At 38.6% G+C, this 20,112-nt stretch overlaps 1 protein-coding gene across 2 annotated transcripts in view; it reads left to right on the top strand.

The window, feature by feature from the left end:
- Positions 1-20,112, top strand: part of LOC144644782 (matrilin-1-like) — a 52,541-nt gene that overhangs the window by 4,517 nt on the left and 27,912 nt on the right. The window contains exon 2 of one of the 2 annotated variants that reach the window (XM_078504319.1): positions 737-3,651. The exons of the other annotated variant lie outside the window; for it this stretch is intronic. Coding sequence (XP_078360445.1) covers positions 737-1,590 — 854 coding nt within the window. The 3' untranslated portion in view covers positions 1,591-3,651. Of the gene's footprint in view, positions 1-736; positions 3,652-20,112 lie in introns of those variants that run through there. 2 annotated transcript variants of the gene reach the window in all.

The following is a 20,112-nucleotide window of genomic DNA, read 5'->3' as shown; positions in this document are numbered from 1 at the left end:
ATGTAGCCGTTTTGCAGACATATTCATTAAGCTGATCTCTGTTTTTTGAGAATCCGTCCATTAACAAAGAACTTGCTCTTAGTTTGAAAGGCAAGAAAATGTGACGTTGAGTAGCGTTATTTAAAGGTTTCAATATATAATTTTTTAAATCCCATTATATGCAATCTGATACTTTTTTAATAATAGCAAAACCCACACAGGTGTGCATGACCTTTGCAATTTTGTTAATTTGTTTCAAGTTTCAGAAGTACATCATCGTGGTTCAAGCCTTGCAATGAATTTCTAACAAACTTTCCCACCGTTGTTTTATCTCTCAAGTCGGATCTTCTCTGGGCGCACGTTAATGCCGGCGCTTCAAATTTACTTTCCTTGCTGAGTGCTTTTACACTGTACGATCGAAAATGGCCTTGTACTAGAGTTTGGTTTATTGGCACGCGGCCAGAACACAATTTTTCAATCAGGAGCACGTCGCGTCCTGAGGGTAGGGGAAAAAAAGGGGGGGGGGGGGGGGGGGGTAAAATTTTGGGCAAGTCACATAAACTGGGGGTAATTTTTGAAAATACCTACTTTTTGGGAGGTATAAATTATTCATATGCCTGAATTGGTTGATAATCACAGTATTTATCCAATACTGCGGCTATGCGCGCTTGCTAAGCTCCGGTCACATGACACCACACACGTCATGTTTTGATGTGTGGTGTGATGTAACCTTAAAAACATTCTTTGTAATCAACAGACGGCCGAAGAATTCTAGAAAAGGAGCGTCGCAAAAGTGACATAAGAAAGATGAGTGGCCATAAGCTGAAGGAAATTGTTCTACGATGTATTCAAGATTCCAGCGAGGAAAGACCAAGCGCTGGAGAGGTCTCCGAGTTGCTTCAAAATGAATGGTCCAAGATTCAACAGAAACAAAAAGTTGCTGGTTACACAAAAGGTCCCAAACTTGAAATTGCTGTGCTTGGTCAATCTGGTGCAGGAAAGTCGTGCTTAGTTTCACGCTTTGTTGACCATAACTTTAATCGTGAAGTGGAAACTACAATTGGTATAATCAACCGTTTTTCAAGAATCACTCTCCACGGCAAAGAGTTCCACTTACAAGTTGTAGACACGGCGGGAGAAGAAAAATATCATAGCTGTATTCCACAGTCAATACGGAAATCTCAAGGAGTTGTGCTGGTTTTTGACTTAACGAATCGGTCTTCTTTCAGAGAGGGTATTCGTAAAATGTTAGAGATCGTCAAAGCCCACACACCAGATAGAACCAGCTTGATTTTAGTGGGGAACAAAGCAGATTTGGCTGATCAAGATGCCCTGCAGAGTAAACGTGAAATTACTAAGGAGGAAGCGGAAAATCTTGCACAGAAACTTGGAATCCATTATGTCGAAACTAGTGCTTTTTCTGGACGTAATATCGAAGCAGTGTTTGAACTGATTACAAACGAGATCTACGAGACCCTGGACTTGTCTGATATTGATGTTTATGTTCCTGGTGCCAGCAGAGAGCATATCAAGGTCGCCAATGAGGATGCTCCACGTGACAGAAGCTTTTTAGAAAAGATTGGTGACTGTTTCAGGTCCTGGTTCAATTAACAACAATAGCGACATCTACTTGTAACAAAAGAAAAGAAGCAACAGTAACAATTACATGCCACGGCATCATGAACGTAGATATTCTGGGCCAACAACAACTTTAATGTTTTAATGTTATTGTTGATATACTAAAACAGAAACTAGACTACCTTTTCTCTGTTTTACAACGTCTTGGGGAAACAATTTGAGAACTTAGTATTTGTGACAATATCAAGTTTCACGTACTGCTTTCGAGTTTATATGGGAGCAAGCTTGCTTTATTCTAATATACTAGTGGTAACCACAGGTTAGGCCTAGATGCACCTAAGAGCCTTCACCTTCACCTTCCATGTGACAGAAGCCTCGATCTCAGTTGACAAACTTTTGTGATTGACATTTTCTTCGCATTCCAATCGTTCTTTGTGGAGGAAAAAATTCTCAACTTCCTGTTTGAACGACACATTTTCGGATCCTTTTGCATTTTAACCGTTCATGGTGGAAGAACAAATAATATCATTTTCACGGCAATTATTCCAACAGGTCGCGAAAATTTCTCAGACGGTGTCGATATTAATCACTGGACAATAGACGATTATTCCGAGTAACGCGTCACGCAAGGAATGCATGATTTAACTGGCGAGCACGATGTGATTTTCCTCGGTCGGTGAACTCGCTATGTTGTCAGTGTTGTAATGGATTTTTCGAGATCAACCGTTGTTGGAATCATTCGTTTTGCCGTGGTTTATCTGTGAAACAATCACAGTAAATCTTCTCAAAACCAACGCCGAAGCGTCTGCAAATCGTAATGTTTCCAATCTTCCATGTGACAGAAGCCTCGATCTTATGTGACAAACTGTTCATATTGACACATTTTTGTTCGCATTCTAATCGTTCTTGAAGAACAGATTTTCAACTTTCAGTGTTTCGACAAACTGTTGTGATTGACACATTTTTCGCATTCTGATCGTTATTGGTGGAAGAACAAATTTTCAACTTCCGCTATGCAGCCAGTCTTTTATAAACGTGGCGCGCACGCGCAATACGCAATCCGCTGGTCACTGTCAAGATTAGGGTTGCGGGCCTCTCTTGGGCCCGCAATAAGAGGGCATCAAAAAACAAACAAACTGGTCGCGAGATAACCACAGAATTTGAACTGTTGGCGATTTATTATTTTGAAGTCCGATCCGAGTGTCCTAAGTGTTCACGATGGTGTTTTGTCCGCTGTTACTCGTCGATCTAACAATCCATATAAATGCGAATCTGACATGTTTAAAATGGTTCTGGTTATATGGTCTAACCGATGTTAAAAATAGATTATGACGTATGGCGAAATTACATCACTGTTCTACAAATAGATAAAATCTAGAACCTTCTAGAAGAAAGTACAAAGCTAATGATCGTAGAGGTATACTAAGCGATCTAGAATGTTCTACAAAGTTCGGTTAGTTTCTCAAGAACTTTCTAGGCGGAAAACTTTAAATTTACCACTGAATATGTAAATACAAACGTATTTCATTCTTTGAATCGAAATAGGTCAATATAGCCATAACTCATGTCGAGTCCCGTAAATCTTGATAACTCCACAACTCAAACAACAAAAAAACAAAAAACAAACAGACAAACAAACAAATATAAACAAACAAACAAAAAACTCAAATATATTAGAGAGAACTACTCTCAAAGCCAATACTTCATTCTATGAAAGTATAAAATTAGTAGAAGGCACAACATTACGTACAAGCCTGCAAGCCTCAGGAAGGAAAGGAAGGGAGTAATCTTGGATGGTTAGATAGTTCTTTTCGGCACATTCAAATTTTTCGAAATTTTCAATTTTCCGAAATTTCTGGTCGAGTGATACAGTTAGAAAAGACTACGTTTATTTCGTTCATTTAAAGAAAGCGAAGAAACAGTTGAATTGAGACATGCACATGCAGAAAACTTAAGCTTTGGTTTACTTTCTGCCTTGAGAACCGGTCACTGATGCCTACTTCCTTAATTATACTAGGGGTAGTTGACACTAAAAGTGCCCCCGGTCTTTTGATCTTAACTGATTTGAATAAAATGGAAACTTGTTTGTGTTTATTTTTGAGGGTTTTAAATGTGTGTGAAACTGTAGCTTGCGGTTTAGTGTCACGAGGTTGAGTGGCTATCGCATTTGGGTACTGGGTGAGGCATTGATGGGCATTGAGATGTTGAAGATAGCTTGATTTTATTGTAAAATAATTATTTATCTTTCAATTTTAAAATATTAAACTGTAACAATTGTTTAAACATAATATGAAACTACATTTATACTGGTTTTGTGAGGAAATGATGAAATGTTTCCTACCACATTGAAAGAACATTTTAACTTTAACATTCGTACTAAAAGTGCTATATAATCTGTTGTTGGGTGGCAACAAAATCATAGAAATATGTGCAATTTTAATAAAATACTGGCTAATGTAACAGTTTGTTTGACTTAACTTTAGTTAAATTGCTGGAAAAGGCGATACAGTGGGAGGCGCCTTACCGTGGCCACCTAAGAAACATTTTTACAAGTGGACTCTCGTAATATTATTATTTGTTTGACAAACACGCCTCCTTGCAAAGGAGAATACAATCGAATATATACTTGTTGTATCGTATTTATCAACAAAACGCAGTGAAAATGTAACAAATGTACAATTGCATCCGTGTTTGATAGCGTTTACATGTAAAGGAGGCTTACGGTTTCAACGACCATTTTCCTTGTTTACGGTACGTTAAATTATTACAGCCACGAATAACTTTATAAGTATGTCCCAGCTACAGGTTTCACAGTCGAGATTGACTACCCCTAGTAAAAATCTCGCTCAACGGCAAATAAACTTCTGGTGGATTAGCAGCCTTCATTTGCATAATCACAACTTTGTCGGCGTTTGCCAGTCGCCCGAAAGACAACACATTTCCCGCGAATATTAAAGTGACACTGATTCCTCAATCTTCTGTGAAACTTTTATTCGATCTTAAAAACGCTCGCCATGATAGGAAACAAACTTTGAATGCGTTCGTTTTAATGACTACACATTTACAATTTCCACGTGCGAAAACGATTGTCGCATTCTGATTGGTTTTTCGTTTGTAAACTTAAGACTAACTCATGAACCTTGCTTGGGTATAACTATAGTTAGTCTGCATTGTTTTGGATCAGCGAGGCGTAAATTTTCTAACTATAGTTGGGGTGGACAGAGAAGCGATCACATTACCGAAATAGCTAACTATAGTTAACGCCGCCTTAACTATAGTTAGCAGTCTAGATGTGAACGCAGCCAATGCCTTAAAATGTATGAAGAAAAACCTGTATTTCTTTTAGCGAATTATGTTGTAATCTCGACACATTAATCGATAAAGCTAGGGCCTCACAAGTCCCAAATTGTCTTTAGAACAAATAAGATGACTTATTAAATTCAATAAAGTTAATAAAATCAAACTTGGTTTCTGCACTGTTTAACGAAACATGAAACAGTTTTTGACCAAGCTTGAAATATCTTTTTTATATTTGCATATTTCCCGACGGCTATTTCTTCCCACAAACTCGATCAGCAAACCCCTTCCCCAGATACTAGGGACCTTAAGATACCAGGACGGGACGAGCTAGGACGGCTACCGGAAGTAAATTTAGACAATCAGGCATGCGCACGAGACCTCTCGACTCATCTCCCGGCCGTCCTCTTCTCGTCGAGGACGGCATTTCACCCGATTTGCCGTCGTATCGAGAACGTGAGTATTTTACGCTTGTTTTAGCTCCGAAAATGTTCTAATCGACGTTATTTTCGGTTATACCGACGAGAATGTTTATTGAGTTCGCATTTTTCGTGATTGTAGCGTAGAAATACGTTGAATTTCGACAAAATGTGAAAATATTCTTCGTCTGTTCATTTGAGTTTCAGTCGCTATCACGCCGGTATCGCGAGTGATCAAGCGGAAAAGGAAACCTGCAAAGAAAATTAATCAGTGTAAGTACAGTTGAGAAAATTATGTATGAACGAGTGCACTGAAAGCATCTGTCGAGCAAATTTAATAAATGTACATAAAAAAAATCGATCTTTAGTTGTGAATACCCGGCCGGAACTTGATGTTGTGTTTGTTTATTACAAATTCTTGTTAAATACAATTACAGATGCAACATTTGCACGAAGTTAGGATTGTCGACAGGATTTTTGACGCTCTGGTGAAAAAAGGAAAGCCACTGCTTCTTTGAGAATGTGATTGTACCCTTTTTTCTAGGTCACTCATCTGAACCAGGCCAGATCGTTTCGTGCAGTGTTTTCGTGTTAGTTTATTCATACGGAAATGTTGAATCCTTTATTAAATACTTAGGTGTTTGCTTTATATAAATCAAGAAGAACAAATTCAGCGTTTTCCGTTCATAATCGTCTAAGTTTGATAGGAAATGATTTCTACCAACTCGAAAGGATTAGTTTTGTAAAGTGCTTTTATAAAGCTCAAATTATTGACGTCGCCGTCTTGTACGAAAATACACATCTTAAGCATTTTATCTTTAGCGACATGACGGGACCCGCGTGAATTTCCCGCGGCCACTGCCGTCGCCGTCCTGGCCTTCCCGTCCTCGTATCTTAAGGTCCCTACTTAAGGCTATGGGACCGGACCGTAACCGAACCGAATTGCTCAGTTAATACAACGGGACTGCCAGTGTATTCCACCCTCGAATTTATTATGAGAAATTGTGTCGGTTTCCTCAAGGGTCATTCACTATACGCGACACTCACAATTTTTTTGTACTTATTTATTTGAGGAGGATACGGAAAACAAAACTTTTACTTTGTAACCTATCCCATAAGTTTCGAGGACACTCAAGATTACAATTAGTGTTGGATTGATACAACTGATTCACGTTGGTGACAAGTTTTTAAAGGAAACCTTCACTCTTACGACAAGTTGATGTTGAATTATTTAGAATAATGTCTAAATTCAAAATTTTAAGAGGACATATGCACAAATTTCAAACAAAAATGAAAATTCTTGGCAAGAGCCCTGTTACGGATTTCGCTCATTCTCTTACCATGGGTAGGCCTTTATATGAAATAAATCACAATATACTTTGTTTGGCTAAATATCGATTTGTTTTCGAGAAAATCGATAATTCTAAAATCCAGCAAAATTGACGCTTTCGGAGCTCAAAATTTATGCCGAGTTTGTTAGCTTCGCGTCGAAAAATTAAGCACTCTGGAAGAAAAATACCTATTTAATATCGAAGAATAACATCAAATTAGTACGTCGAAAGCAATTTCTGCTCTTAAAGTCCTTTTATTTACAAAATATAATTAAGTTTATTCGACACACTTTTGATTTAATTCAAAATAGGTCAAACTTATCGCTTTATTTAAGTATGAGCGAAGCGAAATAAATGGCCGAAAATTTGGTACTAGACAGATAAATGATTGTTCTTTACGATACTAAAAGGATTCCCTAGGGAAATGATTTAGTGCGATGCTTTCAGATCTCAAAGTTGCTTAAAATTCGTTAATTTAACCGACCGTGACATTGTTGATCTTGTCAACATTATGTAAACAATCCACGCAAAGGTTAATTTTCCCCATGTAAACTTCAACTGAGTAAAATAAAAACATAGACTTGCTTACCGTGGTGTTCGCTGATACATTGTAAATCCTGTTTTCCTCATTTACGACAAAACCTAAGCCCTCGGCGAAGCTGTTATCCTATTTTCTTGACGCGCCATTTGTAACTGATTTCCACGTCTTGAAGTGACAGTTCTTTTCCATGCATTCTTGAAAACAGTCCAGTCTTAACTGATCAGTGTAAACAGGAATACGAAGTACTTTGCTTTAAATCAACTTAAAGCTTAGCAGCAGTGGTAGATAAATCGATACGACCGGCGAATCTTCGTTTCGAAAACCGCCATTTGAGATTTGTCGGCCCAGTTGTCCTGCGGTATGCAGATAATTAATTCACACTTGAGTAACTTCCGGCACATGAAATCGACAACCACCGTGACCAGAAAGCACCCTGCTTTTTGGTGTATTGGTTGAGGCATTATTTTTATTATTTTAACATAAGCTCTCAATGAAAATTTTTTGGGCTGAACTTGTAATTAAGTTTCACTTCAGTAAGCCACCGTTCGAGAGAGTTGTTAAATGGTTGCATGAAAGCGCTTTTAACTTCCGGGTCGAAAGTTCTTCTGTTGCGTTGCTTCGCTTTGCTGCATACTTTTATCCAGTTCTTACCCTTGTTCAAATTCTTGATTAGGCTAAGGCAAAACAGTTGTAGAGTCAACTCTCCCTTATTGAAGATCTCTATAAGACGGACACCTGGTGTTGGTCCTGTCCTTGCCGTTTTTTCAGTCATTTTTATACTCTAACCAGCTAGGCTACGTTTACACGGGACCGGACCGGAGCCGTTCCGAACTGTACCGGACCGGATCGGCCTCTGTTTACACGGAAGCGTTTGGCACCGATCCATGTGTTTACACAGGACGCGGGTTCTGGAACCGGTCCGGAACGGTTCCATAACTTGACCTGCAAAATAGCAGGTCTAGTTTTGGTTCCGTCCCGCACCGGTTCCAGAACGGCCCCGTGTAAACAGAAGACATATCCTATCCGAAAATCGGACCGAAACGTTCCAGACAGCAGCAGTGGTTGATAAATCGATTCGGCCGGCAAATCTTCTTTTCGAAAACTGCTATTTGAGTTTTGTCAGCCCTGCGGTGTGCAAATAATGTATTTCACATTTGCGTAACTTCCGGCACATGAAATCGACAACCGCCGTGACCAGATAGCACCCTGCGTTTTGGTATAGTATTGGTTGAGGCACCATACTATTGCTATATTAATATAAGCTCTAAATGAAAAACTTTTGGGCTGAACATGTAATTAAGTATTTCAATAGGCGAACTTTATTAGGAAGGAGTTGTCGAAGCTGGGGTATTCCCCCAAAACGGCTCTGTGCCGTCCAATGAGGTCGTGGCTTTGGGTTCCCGATCTAGAACGGGATTTTCAATATCAGACGATATCTAGAACGAGATATGGTATTTTGAACACACAAAAGTTCCAAAATATCAGCAGCCAAAACGGGGTGACTTGTTTCTAGAACGCGGTATCTTTTGAATGCAAGTTCTTTCTAACTGAATACCAGAGGCCCTTCCAATTACGCTGGTAAAAAGGGAATGTTATGCTTCTAACAATGCTTGTTTTTTATAATGCTCAACTGTAATTATGCTCATTTTTTTTAAATAATGCTACTTTGGTATAAATGCTTTGTTGTACTTTGCAGAAATAAATACAAAAAATGGCATCACGTCAGAAGTCCATAACAAACTTCTGATTACGTGTACTTTTCTTCACCTAGCTTTAATCTAATGAAGTGAAAAGCACCCTTTCCTTTATTTTTACACCAATATACACCTTGGCGTAAACAGTCATAAATGTTCAGCGTTTTATTATAAATTGTTTACCGTGACTGGTATTACAACTGCATATACATGATATATGGTCCCTTTTCCCCCACCCCTTCCCCACCTTTCATTCCCGTTTTTATTTCGCCCAATCCTCCACAGGAGAAAGAAGGAGAGCTTGTTTACAGGCTAGACTACACAGAATATATATTTTTAACTGACATTCACGGGAGACGGATCCAACGACGCCATCTAAGGTTTTGTGTACAGCCAACTCTCTCTGAAACGGGTACCTTCGGGACCGGCTCCAACTAGATTTAGATTTTTTAGATTAGATTTTTTATTATTTCACACTATTTACAACTCAGTTCGGATTTTAACGTCGTTTCAAATTTTCCACTGAAGAAGGGGCAAGAATTTGAACAAGGGTAAGAACTGGATAAAAAATATGAAACAAAGCGAAGCAACGCAACAGAAGAACTTTCTACCCGGATTTCATGCAACCATTTAACAACTCTCCCGAACGGTGGCTAACTGAAGTGAAACTTTATTGCAAGTTCAGCTTAAAAGTTTTTCACTGAGAGCTTATGTTAAAATGATAAAAATAGTGCCTCGACCAATATTTCGAAAAGGAGGGTGCTATCTAACCTGCGATCAGGTGTTATTTTTCTCGCGGTGGAGGGGTAAGCCTGATCGCAGGTTAGGTGCTATCTGGTCACGGTGGTTGTCGATTTCATGTGCCGGAAGTTACTCAAGTGTGAATTAATTATCTGCATACCGCAGGACAACTGGGCCGACAAATCTCAAATGGCGGTTTTCGAAACGAAGATTCGCCGGTCGTATCGATTTATCTACCACTGCTGCTAAGCTTTAAGTTGATTTAAAGCAAAGTACTTCGTATTCCTGTTTACACTGATCAGTTAAGACTGGACTGTTTTCAAGAATGCATGGAAAAGAACTGTCACTTCAAGACGTGGAAATCAGTTACAAATGGCGCGTCAAGAAAATAGGATAACAGCTTCGCCGAGGGCTTAGGTTTTGTCGTAAATGAGGAAAACAGGATTTACAATGTATCAGCGAACACCACGGTAAGCAAGTCTATGTTTTTATTTTACTCAGTTGAAGTTTACATGGGGAAAATTAACCTTTGCGTGGATTGTTTACATAATGTTGATAAGATCAACAATGTCACGGTCGGTTAAATTAACGAATTTTAAGCAACTTTGAGATCTGAAAGCATCGCACTAAATCATTTCCCTAGGAAATCCTTTTAGTATCGAAAAGAACAATCATTTATCTGTCTAGTACCAAATTTTCGGCCATTTATTTCGCTTCGCTCATACTTAAATAAAGCGATAAGTTTGACCTATTTTGAATTAAATCAAAAGTGTGTCGAATAAACTTAATTATATTTTGTAGATAAAAGGACTTCAAGAGCAGAAATTGCTTTCGACGTACTAATTTGATGTTATTCTTCGATATTAAATAGGTATTTTTCTTCCAGAGTGCTTAATTTTTCGACGCGAAGCTAACAAACTCGGCATAAATTTTGAGCTCCGAAAGCGTCAATTTTGCTGGATTTTAGAATTATCGATTTTCTCGAAAACAAATCAATATTTAGCCAAACAAAGTATACTGTGATTTATTTCATATTGAGACCTACCCATGGCAAGAGTATGAGCGAAATCCATTTAAGGACTCTTACCGACATATGTTTGACCGTAGGAAACCTGTGCTCTTAAAAGACAAGGGAGAACTCACGTTCAAATGCAACAAAAAGAGAAAAAGATTTTCGCCTTTTAATTTTCCACCCGCCGCCATTTTGGATTTTATGACGTCATGGTTGACCATTGTTTTGAAAAAAAAATTTCCATTTTATTATTACAAGTAACATTTTTATTTAGGCATTATTTTAAACAATTCATGATAAACTTGTCGTAAGAGTGGAGGTTCCATATAAACTAGTATCTCCAGAACAGAAAGTGCATATGATTGACATTCCTCAAAACTCAACTTGTCATCTAGACGGTCTTCCTGTTCGTGCAGGGTCGCGTATAAATAGTGTGCACGTACAATGTTTGTGCACAAGTTGGTTAATATCAAAAATCAAGTGAGTGAGATTTCCGATTCAAATCAACAAGTGCGTAAATACCATACAAAACACTTTCCATGTTGTATTGTGTTTATATATATACATACTGAAATTAAATGCCCTTGAATAGTTTATTGATTCGGTCGAGCATACTGCAAGCAAGTTGTTTCGTGAAGCACGTCTATTCCTTTGATGGTCAATGGCACTGCAGCTTTGTATTTACTTCCACGGGCTGTTCTTTTTCTTTTGGTTTTGATCGTAGCCAGTTCGTGGAAAAGAGCTAATAAACGTGTCTAAAAGAGCGAATTAACTGCGAGTACTTACCCAGTCCTTCTGATATTGTGTATTCTTATCGAACCCAAACATTCTGTTTAGTTCGGTTTTCGGTTCGATTAGACAACCCATGACCAGAGCAACCGGTGGTCATCTATTCATTCCATTTCACTGAACATTAGGCAAGGTGACCTTGGTATAATTTACATTATTCTGTTAAATTTTCTATAATAAAATGAATCATTAGTGTGACAAATATACTGACTTTTTCCTCGTTACAGCGTAAAGGCCTGTCTAAACTAGAAAACATTGTTGCAGAAACATTGTCTTTTGTCATGTTTCCTTGGTGGCTAAATTAGCGGGAAACAAGAAAAATGTTTTGCAGGTGGCTGAACGAGGGAACAAAGCGTCACGCATGCGCATAAACTAGTCAACACTGTTTCCATGGCCGGGCTAAACTGGGCAACATATGCAGTTTCGGAAGCAAAATGTGTGTCTGGAAACCAAAAATGTTTTTGACCTGAGGCCAAAATTCTTTCTTGTTTCCGAGAAACAAAATTTTTTTCCGCAACATCATTGTTTCCCACGCGGCTAAACTGGGAAACATTTGCCTCTGCAACAATGTTTCCTAGTTTAGACAGGCCTTAGGAATCTTATCCTGTATACAGCTGCCTGACAGATGCTAAAGAGCCGTTGACTTAGTGACAATTCTGCGTAATTAATCAAACGCATGAGAAACAATGGGCCCTTTGCAGTTTACGGTCACAAAGTGGTTCAAAATCCGCCATGCTGGAGGGCAAGCTACGTTCTAGGACATTCAAAACAAAGAAAAGTCAAGCATGACTGGTTGAAGTCGCTTTGTTTTGGTTGTCCCAGCGCGTAGTTTGCCCACTAGCAAAGTGTCATTTTGTAGCAAGTGACCGTTTAGCAGCAAAGGGCTCTTTGTGAGAAATTCCAGCGAAAACAGCATGCTTTCAATACTTCAACACATGCTTTTTAGACCTCGGTGATCTTTTGCGGTGGGTAAAAGAAGACTTAAGATGTAGGAAATATTCGATGACGGCTAAAAGATGCTTTGAAACGATCGGCTGCAACGAAGGCTTATTTTAGCGAGCAAGCACATTTTGATCAAGCGAACGTCATCTTGGATTCGAACTCGGGAGAGGCTTGGGGAGAAAGTAAAAAACGCGTCCCAGGGAATGGGAGTTAGGCTGCGTTTTCTCGCCCACTGCGTTTTTAGCCTACTGAAACAAATATTACTACTCCCGATATAACGATGAATATTCTATGTCCCGGCAAAAGTTACAGTAAAATGTATGGGACGGGACCCCGATATAACGATATTCTCGATATAACGATGGGAAATTAGCGGACCGAACGTAAAATCCTCCCGATATAACGATATTATAAGTACACAGTCACATTTTATTTGCAAAACATCGAATTTAATGCAATGAAATTACGGTAATCGAGTCATCTCTAACGTTTCTAAAAACAGCTTTGTACGATGATATACGAAATTGATACTGTGTTCTAAGCCTTCTTATCAAAATTATTCTCTTTATTCTCCTCTAATATGCAGTAAAAAGTACTTGTTAGGTTTACCCCGATGTAACGATATTTTCGGTTATTTTACGGCCATATCGTTATATCGAGAGTTTCGATATAACGATTCTTCGATATAACGATATTATTTCACTGCTCCCTTGGCATATCGTTATATCGGGGTTCCACTGTATTGTGCAACTGAGCAAATCTACGAAGAAGATGTATTTTAACTTTGCATCCTTGGCCTGAAAATTCATAACTACTGTATTTATTTGAATTCCATCAGATCCTAACTATGCTTTTTATACAATCACTAACATTGCTTTTTAGGTTTAAAAAATGTAAGCTGCAGTTGGTTAACTGTCTTTATCACGTACAAGTGTCAGCTTCTTTAATTATTTACGTTAAGTTTTCAACAAAATTCCTTAGAATTATGTAAGACCCCTTGTGAAACGTCATCGCTTCTGCATGCATTGCATGCCATTTTTATAAAAGTAATGGCAATAAACGGCTCCTTCTTCGTGTAGAAGCACAGAACACGTCACAATAGAATACTGCCTCGCAAACCTATTGTTTTTATTATATTCCTCGTTCTTTTGTCCTTTTGTTCTCTACTGTTATATGTAAACTGTGTCTTCTACACGAAGTAAGAGCCCAATAAACATTCGGAAAAAAGAAAATCGGTAACAAGAAAATAACGAAGCAAGCCAATCAGAACTGAAAACCATTCAACTGTTCGCGCCGATTTCTTACTGGCTGACATCACTTCAAGCTCTGTTTACTGAATCGAGGTGCTTCCATTTGCAACTACAAACTGTTAAGTTCATAACGAGAAAATGACTGAAACAATGACAAACCATAAACATAAAAAAATTTGGTGTGAAAATTGAATCGCGATTGCTGTATTTTTCAAACGGCTAAAAATTGGAAAACACTATTTAATTCGAGATGATATTTAGCTCGACAGAATAACTGTCAACTGTGTTGATAGTGTTTTTTACGCATGCATATGAGCGCGCTCATATGACGCCATGCGTCGCGCGCGATGAAGAACGACAAAATAATCGAATTTATTTGTCGAATTTTGAGATAGCTTTGATACTCGTCCGCCTGGTCAAACCTAAAAACCCCTTCCGTCGCCTCTTCAATGTTAAACTGAGCGTTTTCGTAGTCTCCTCCCAGTTTCCTAGAGGAAAGCAACTGATTTCTCTAAGTCATTGCCTAGAATTATCGAACAGTTTAAACTACTTTGTGTAAGAGAATTCCCTTCCTCGGACTCACTCATTTAATTTCTGCCATTTTTGCAGTGAAGTGTTGAAAAAGGTGGTTGCTAAGTTGTTAGTACTGTAAGGCAATTACAAAATCCCAGTGCGTTCTTTCGGAATTTGTAATCAATTGTAAATCTAGCTTGGCATGTATGTTGCTTGTTTTGGGTGGCGGATCAAAAACGGAAAAAAACCATTTATAATAAAATTTAACATTCTAGAAACCACAGTGAGTCTTTTCGAAACTCTAGTATGTACCTGGAAAAAATATTTGTTTTCCTTCAGCGTTCCTACATCAAAACAACGAAAAAAATATGTTTCTTATTGTTTGACGCCACTGTTGATACCTCGTCCATGTTAAAAATAAGCCAGTTATCTTTTGGCAAAGAGGGGATACGTGATTTACTCACCGAAGGAGCAGCAAAAAGGGTATAAAGGGTTTACTTTACACATGAACTTACATCAAATTAAAATCATCACCTTTTTTTTTGAACTTATTGAAAATTTTATAAAACAACAGACGTAAATTTTGGTCAAAAAGGGAGTCTTTCTACATAAAAAGGCAACAATTGCAAAACTCTTTACAACTAAATGGAGACAATCATAATTATCGACTTACAAAATACAGCAGAAAGTTTTCATCAAGCTCCCGTTTTGCGGCAAAAACGAAAAACTTAGTAAAACGTTTATTGCAAAACTCAACAAGTTTACTAATTTCAACTTCATCTTTGTAATCCTGTGGCAAACAAGGCGCATCAAAAGCCTCTTTAATAACAAAGACAAAAACACTCACAGATCCAAAGTTGTTTACAAAGGAGATTGTTCTTGTGGCGTTGACTACATTGGCGAAACTGTGAGAAACTTAGAAGTGCGAATTGCGGAACATTCAAATCCTGCTCACACCTCTGAACTGCAAAACACCTGCGGGAAAACCCATCGCATTCTATCACCTGGCGTGTTCTCTCTTCAGCACAGACATTCCACAAGCGTAGAATCGTTGAGGGTCTAATGATCCGACAATTCCTCCCCAGTTTGAACAAACAAGTCATTTCTTATGTCTCTAAACTTTTCCCAACGGGAATTACATAAGAGATATATGCATGCGTGCGGACGGTCTTTTCAACCCTGATGATGGCAAACAGCCGAAAACGTTTGGTTTTATCATTCAATTTTACCATTTTTAACTCTTTTTAACCTTGTATATGTATATAGTATATATTTAATAAAGCGAACATTATGGATATTATTTATTTATTTATTTGTTTGTTTATTTATTTTTCTGGCTGTTTACACAAAACAGTTGTTCGTCCTACGTGGGTAGAACTGGCCGCAAACAACAACTGTCCCTTGCTAGTGGCTGCTGGGGACATGGAATCGTTCTTCATGAAATCGGTCAGTTAAAAAAAATATATCCTTCATTTTTTTCACACTGATGAAGGGTAATCGTCTGTGCAACATTTTTTGACTTAAAGCATCAGTGCTAACATTAACTTCCAAGTGTCACGCAACGCCAGAGACGTTATCGTCCACTGATATGTTCCATGTTATTTTTACTTTATTGCAGCCATACACAAAACTGCTTTTAAACTTAAATAGGAAAATATTCCCTAGATTGCAGTCAAAGATAGACCGGAAAAGCAAGGTTAAGATTTACATATGCTGAATGACAATGTGGGCTATAAGTTACCACGAAAGAGTTACATTGGAATAAATGAACACAGGCAGCTTCCCATCTTTGTTTCCTTAGATGATATTTAGGGCCTGTTTATATGGAGGAGAGTTGTCCCTGGTAGGAGGGTTACCCTCTCCCGCGAGCCATTTTTGCCGAGCGTTTAGATGAGAAAGTTGTCCCTGTTGACCGAGCCAAAACTTGGCCCTCTTGGTTCAAAAGACTGGCGAGAGTTGTTTTGAAACATCTATTATGGCTGCTTTTTCTAAAATCAGGAACGCTGAATCGTCGACCAAGACCATTTTTTGGACTAATTTACCGCCGACTTCGATTTCAATTTATCTGCACTTTTGTTTTTGCCGCTTTTAGCGTTTGCGCATGCTCCGTATGTGTCAACTTGTCCCTGGTAGGCGAGGCAAAAATAACCAAACTGTTTATATGGAAAAAAGTTGGCTCGCTCCCCAGGGTCACCCTCCCTTCAAAGCAAGTGACCTGCAGGGTCACCCTGCCCCCCTGGTTATTTCTAGATCACGAACTGAAATAACGCGTTTCCCTCTACAGAACGGAAACTTGATCTATTACTTGAAACCCTCTTAAAAGTGATTTATTTCAGCTAAAAATCGGCAAAATACCATTAAATCGTGCATCAGGGATCAAGAGCGTTCTGCATTGTTATTAAAATTTCTCAAAAAGCAGAAAAATAACATACAGCCATCTCACGTTGAACGAGATTAATTTGTACACAAAACGATTTTGACACCCAAAAATGTATCAGTGTTGCACATCACCACCAAATATTGATTTCCCCTATCGCACTAAAATAAGCTATACGAATGACTTACTTTATTCTCCTCTTCGCTAGATACGCTAGATTTCCTTGACCATATGTTGAACGCCATGCAGCTTGCACGCGATCCACCAGTCCACGCAAATGTTTAACGCACTGACGTCAATGTTCTAAGAATGGCCTGGTGGTACTCACAGGACACCTCATAGTCAAATGTGCAAGAATCGCGTTCCGATATGTGTGCTGGATAAATCACAATGAACACTTTTACATCGGATAGCGATTCTATTATTCACAGCCACTTTTTGAAAATCGTTTTCACGTCGAGCTCTTTCAAGAACAATGAGAAAAACAACAGAAATTTCTTCCTTTATGTCTTTATTGGCCGTCGCTGTAGTAGTGACTCATTTCTCTCGTCACTTATTTTCAATATTAAAACAAGTTTAGTAGTTCAACGGATTCCCGATTCCCGATTCCGGTTTCCGGTTTCCGGTTCCCCGATTCTGGATTCAGGATTCCGCATTCCGTGTTTTACGGATGCCCCTTTGACGATAACAGAAATTTTTTTTGCTTGTGTCTAAGGCGTAATTAAACATGTGTGACCCCATGTGTGGAACTTGTGTAAAATTCCGAATTTCATTTAAAGATTATGTAAAGTATGCCTGGGATATGGCCAGATTTTTAAGGTTGCATCGAAGTCCGGCAAATTTTGTGAAGCGCACTAAAATAACTTATAGCCCAGTAAAGTTAAGCCAGGAGGTCAAAATGCTTGCAACAGAATTTTTATTTTTACATTGTTTTCTTTTGAGGCATGTATGTTAACATCTAAAAGTCAACGAAAATCAACTCATGGGAAATACGTAAAAAGTCCACGTATTGACGACTGCCATGTTTTTATGCTAATTAGCCATTGTAAACTGTTCTGTCAAGGCATTTATCACTATTAGTTACACTTAACATGTAAAAAACAAGGACTGTTAAGTACAGTGTACATTAAAATTCTATCATGGACCGTTTTCCAACAAATATTCAACAAACAAATGTTGTGTGTTTTTGCATAACGGTTTTGTAAGTTTTTTGACTGGTTCAAGAAATATTTGAAGAAAAAAATCCTACCGCGTTTCTAGGCCTACCATATGCTTTCTTTGGGCGACAAATCAAGAATTTTGACTTTTCATCACCTGCCACTTATTCGCTATTTCGCGCGGTCTCAGTGGACCTTTCCTCTAAAGTGAAATATCATCTTGTTTACATTCTTCCTTAGTGATTTTCTATTGCGATAGTTCTCTTTCTGTCAAGTTTTTCATTTCAAAATGGACCAAAACTTGATCAAATATGGTTATAAAACTGTGTAGCACCTACATAGACATTCAGTTGACTTAAATAACGCATGCTCATTTCACCAGCTTTTGCCACTGATGAAGGGGCAGTCGTCTCGAAACGTCTGGAATGTTCAAAACATTTGGCGCTAGAAATCGGAAAACACGAAAAAAAAAATGCTCGGACTAAGAAAAGGGAACCAACAACAAACTCAACCCACAATAATCCTGGATCCAGGATTCGAACCCTGGCCATGCGATGGGACGCTGGGTCCACTCAGGATTCCAACCCGAGACATAGCAGGCGAGGTGTCAGTGTAGGGCAGGACGATAGGTAGAATCCCTTGGTATCCTCACTGATGCTAGTCTCCCTCGTAGCCGTTTTTAGTGTCGTCACGCAACGCTCCTCCCCACAAACGGGGAACAACATTCCTTTCCCTTTGTTTCTTAGTGTGACCAATCACAGCACAGGAGATTGTAATCAACATGTTTTTCCCGCGAACTCGGTAGTTGTAAAGAAGAACATTTCGATGCGTTTAGAAAACGTTGGCAATTTTTTTTTCGACGGAACCAGAAAGCGTTGCAATTCAGTTCAAAATATTTTTTTCAAAACATTGCCAACGCGTTTTGAAACATTCGAAAAAAATTGACAATGCATTCGATATTCAACGAAATCACCGAACATTTAGAATCATTCACGGGACTGTTGTGTCAGCTTTTAAAATTCTCTACAGCGTATTTTTAACTCACTTGTTTCGGTTTGAATTTGGAGCAGAAACTAATCAAATACACATAGTACTCCTGTAATTTTGCGGCGTTGAAATAATGCTGCATGTCTGCGTCTCAAATGACATTCGATCCCATGTATTTCGCACGCTCGCAACAAGTTCTGATGATAAATAACAGTGAAATTAGTTTTATTCCGCAGCCACAACTCTCTATAACTGGTGCCGATTAAACCCTTCTGCGGTTAAGTTATGAAAAAGGGCTTCGCTTCGCAGACCGTTGCAATAAAACAGCATACAAATGAAAGGCGCAAACTTTTATCTTTTAGCTTATTTAGCAACGGGCCAACATGCGGCGCTACATTGTCTGGCGTGTCTGCTTCGGATAAATTATTTTTTCTGAAAAGATCTGTAAACCGTTCAGTTTCATCCGGTTTACAAACGCAGAAGACTTAAAAGCGAAGACCATAGTCTCATAAAAAAGTTTTAAATGTCTTTGCCGCGTAAGAAAAGTTAAAGTTGACTACATTAAATTTGTCTTGGGATAAACTTTAAAAATACCTGTCGCCAGTTCATCCAACAAGTCATGCACGGCGAAGTATGCGTTCGGGAGCGACAAATATAATTATTATTTTCGTAGTCTTGTCTCTTCTTCCCGAAAGATTGCGGTTCTGGACGTCTTTATTAAAACAGAGCGAAATGTTTTCCAGTATTTTAAGTTTTGCGGAACATTCAGATCAAACGTTCGAACTGAAGCAGCCAACGTGTAATAAAATATTTTATCCATTCCTAAAAGTTTTCACAGCGGATTAAATAACATTGCGAATTCACAGCAAAAACAGTAATTAGAAATGTAGTCGAGGAAAAGAAGGATGTTTTTGTCAACCTACCTACGGGTTTCGGAAAGTCTCTCCTGTATCAAGTCATTGTCAAGTGGTATTGATCGGATTGTAAACATTTCGAAGCTTTCCCACGGCGGCATGGAGCTGCCGTGCTTTCTCCATTGTCTTTCTCGACTCTTAATAAGCGTTTCGTTCTTGGAATTTCCTGATGCTTAAAGATTCCCTTCAATTCAGTTTTAAGCTCTTGAAGATGATCAGAGGCCAATTGAAACGTTATAAGGTCTTATAAGCCGTCGATAGCACACTTTGCAAACTGACAACTCGCTGGTCGCTGAATAGCAGATCACATTCACATCCAGACATGAACAAATCAGAATAATCGCCGGAAAATCGAAATGGTCCTCAACGCATTTGCATCTAAGCTTGATATTTGAAATGTATTGCTAACAACAAAGCCTCTTCGACATTTTGAACTGAGAACTCTAAGATAAAACACGCAAAGCGATTGGTTAGATAACTTTGGCGGCACGGTTCACGAGATATATAAACCGAATGGTGATTGGTTAAAATGGTGGAAAGGAATGTTGTTCGAATGTGAGCAGCCGTTTGTGGGGAGGAATGTTGCGTTAC

This window comes from Oculina patagonica, chromosome 2 (genome assembly GCF_052425735.1).
Source record: "Oculina patagonica isolate OP01 chromosome 2, crgOcupat, whole genome shotgun sequence".
NCBI lineage: Eukaryota > Metazoa > Cnidaria > Anthozoa > Scleractinia > Oculinidae > Oculina > Oculina patagonica.
The sequence above is the reverse complement of the archived record's forward strand: the minus strand, read 5'-3'. Positions and strand labels throughout refer to the sequence as shown.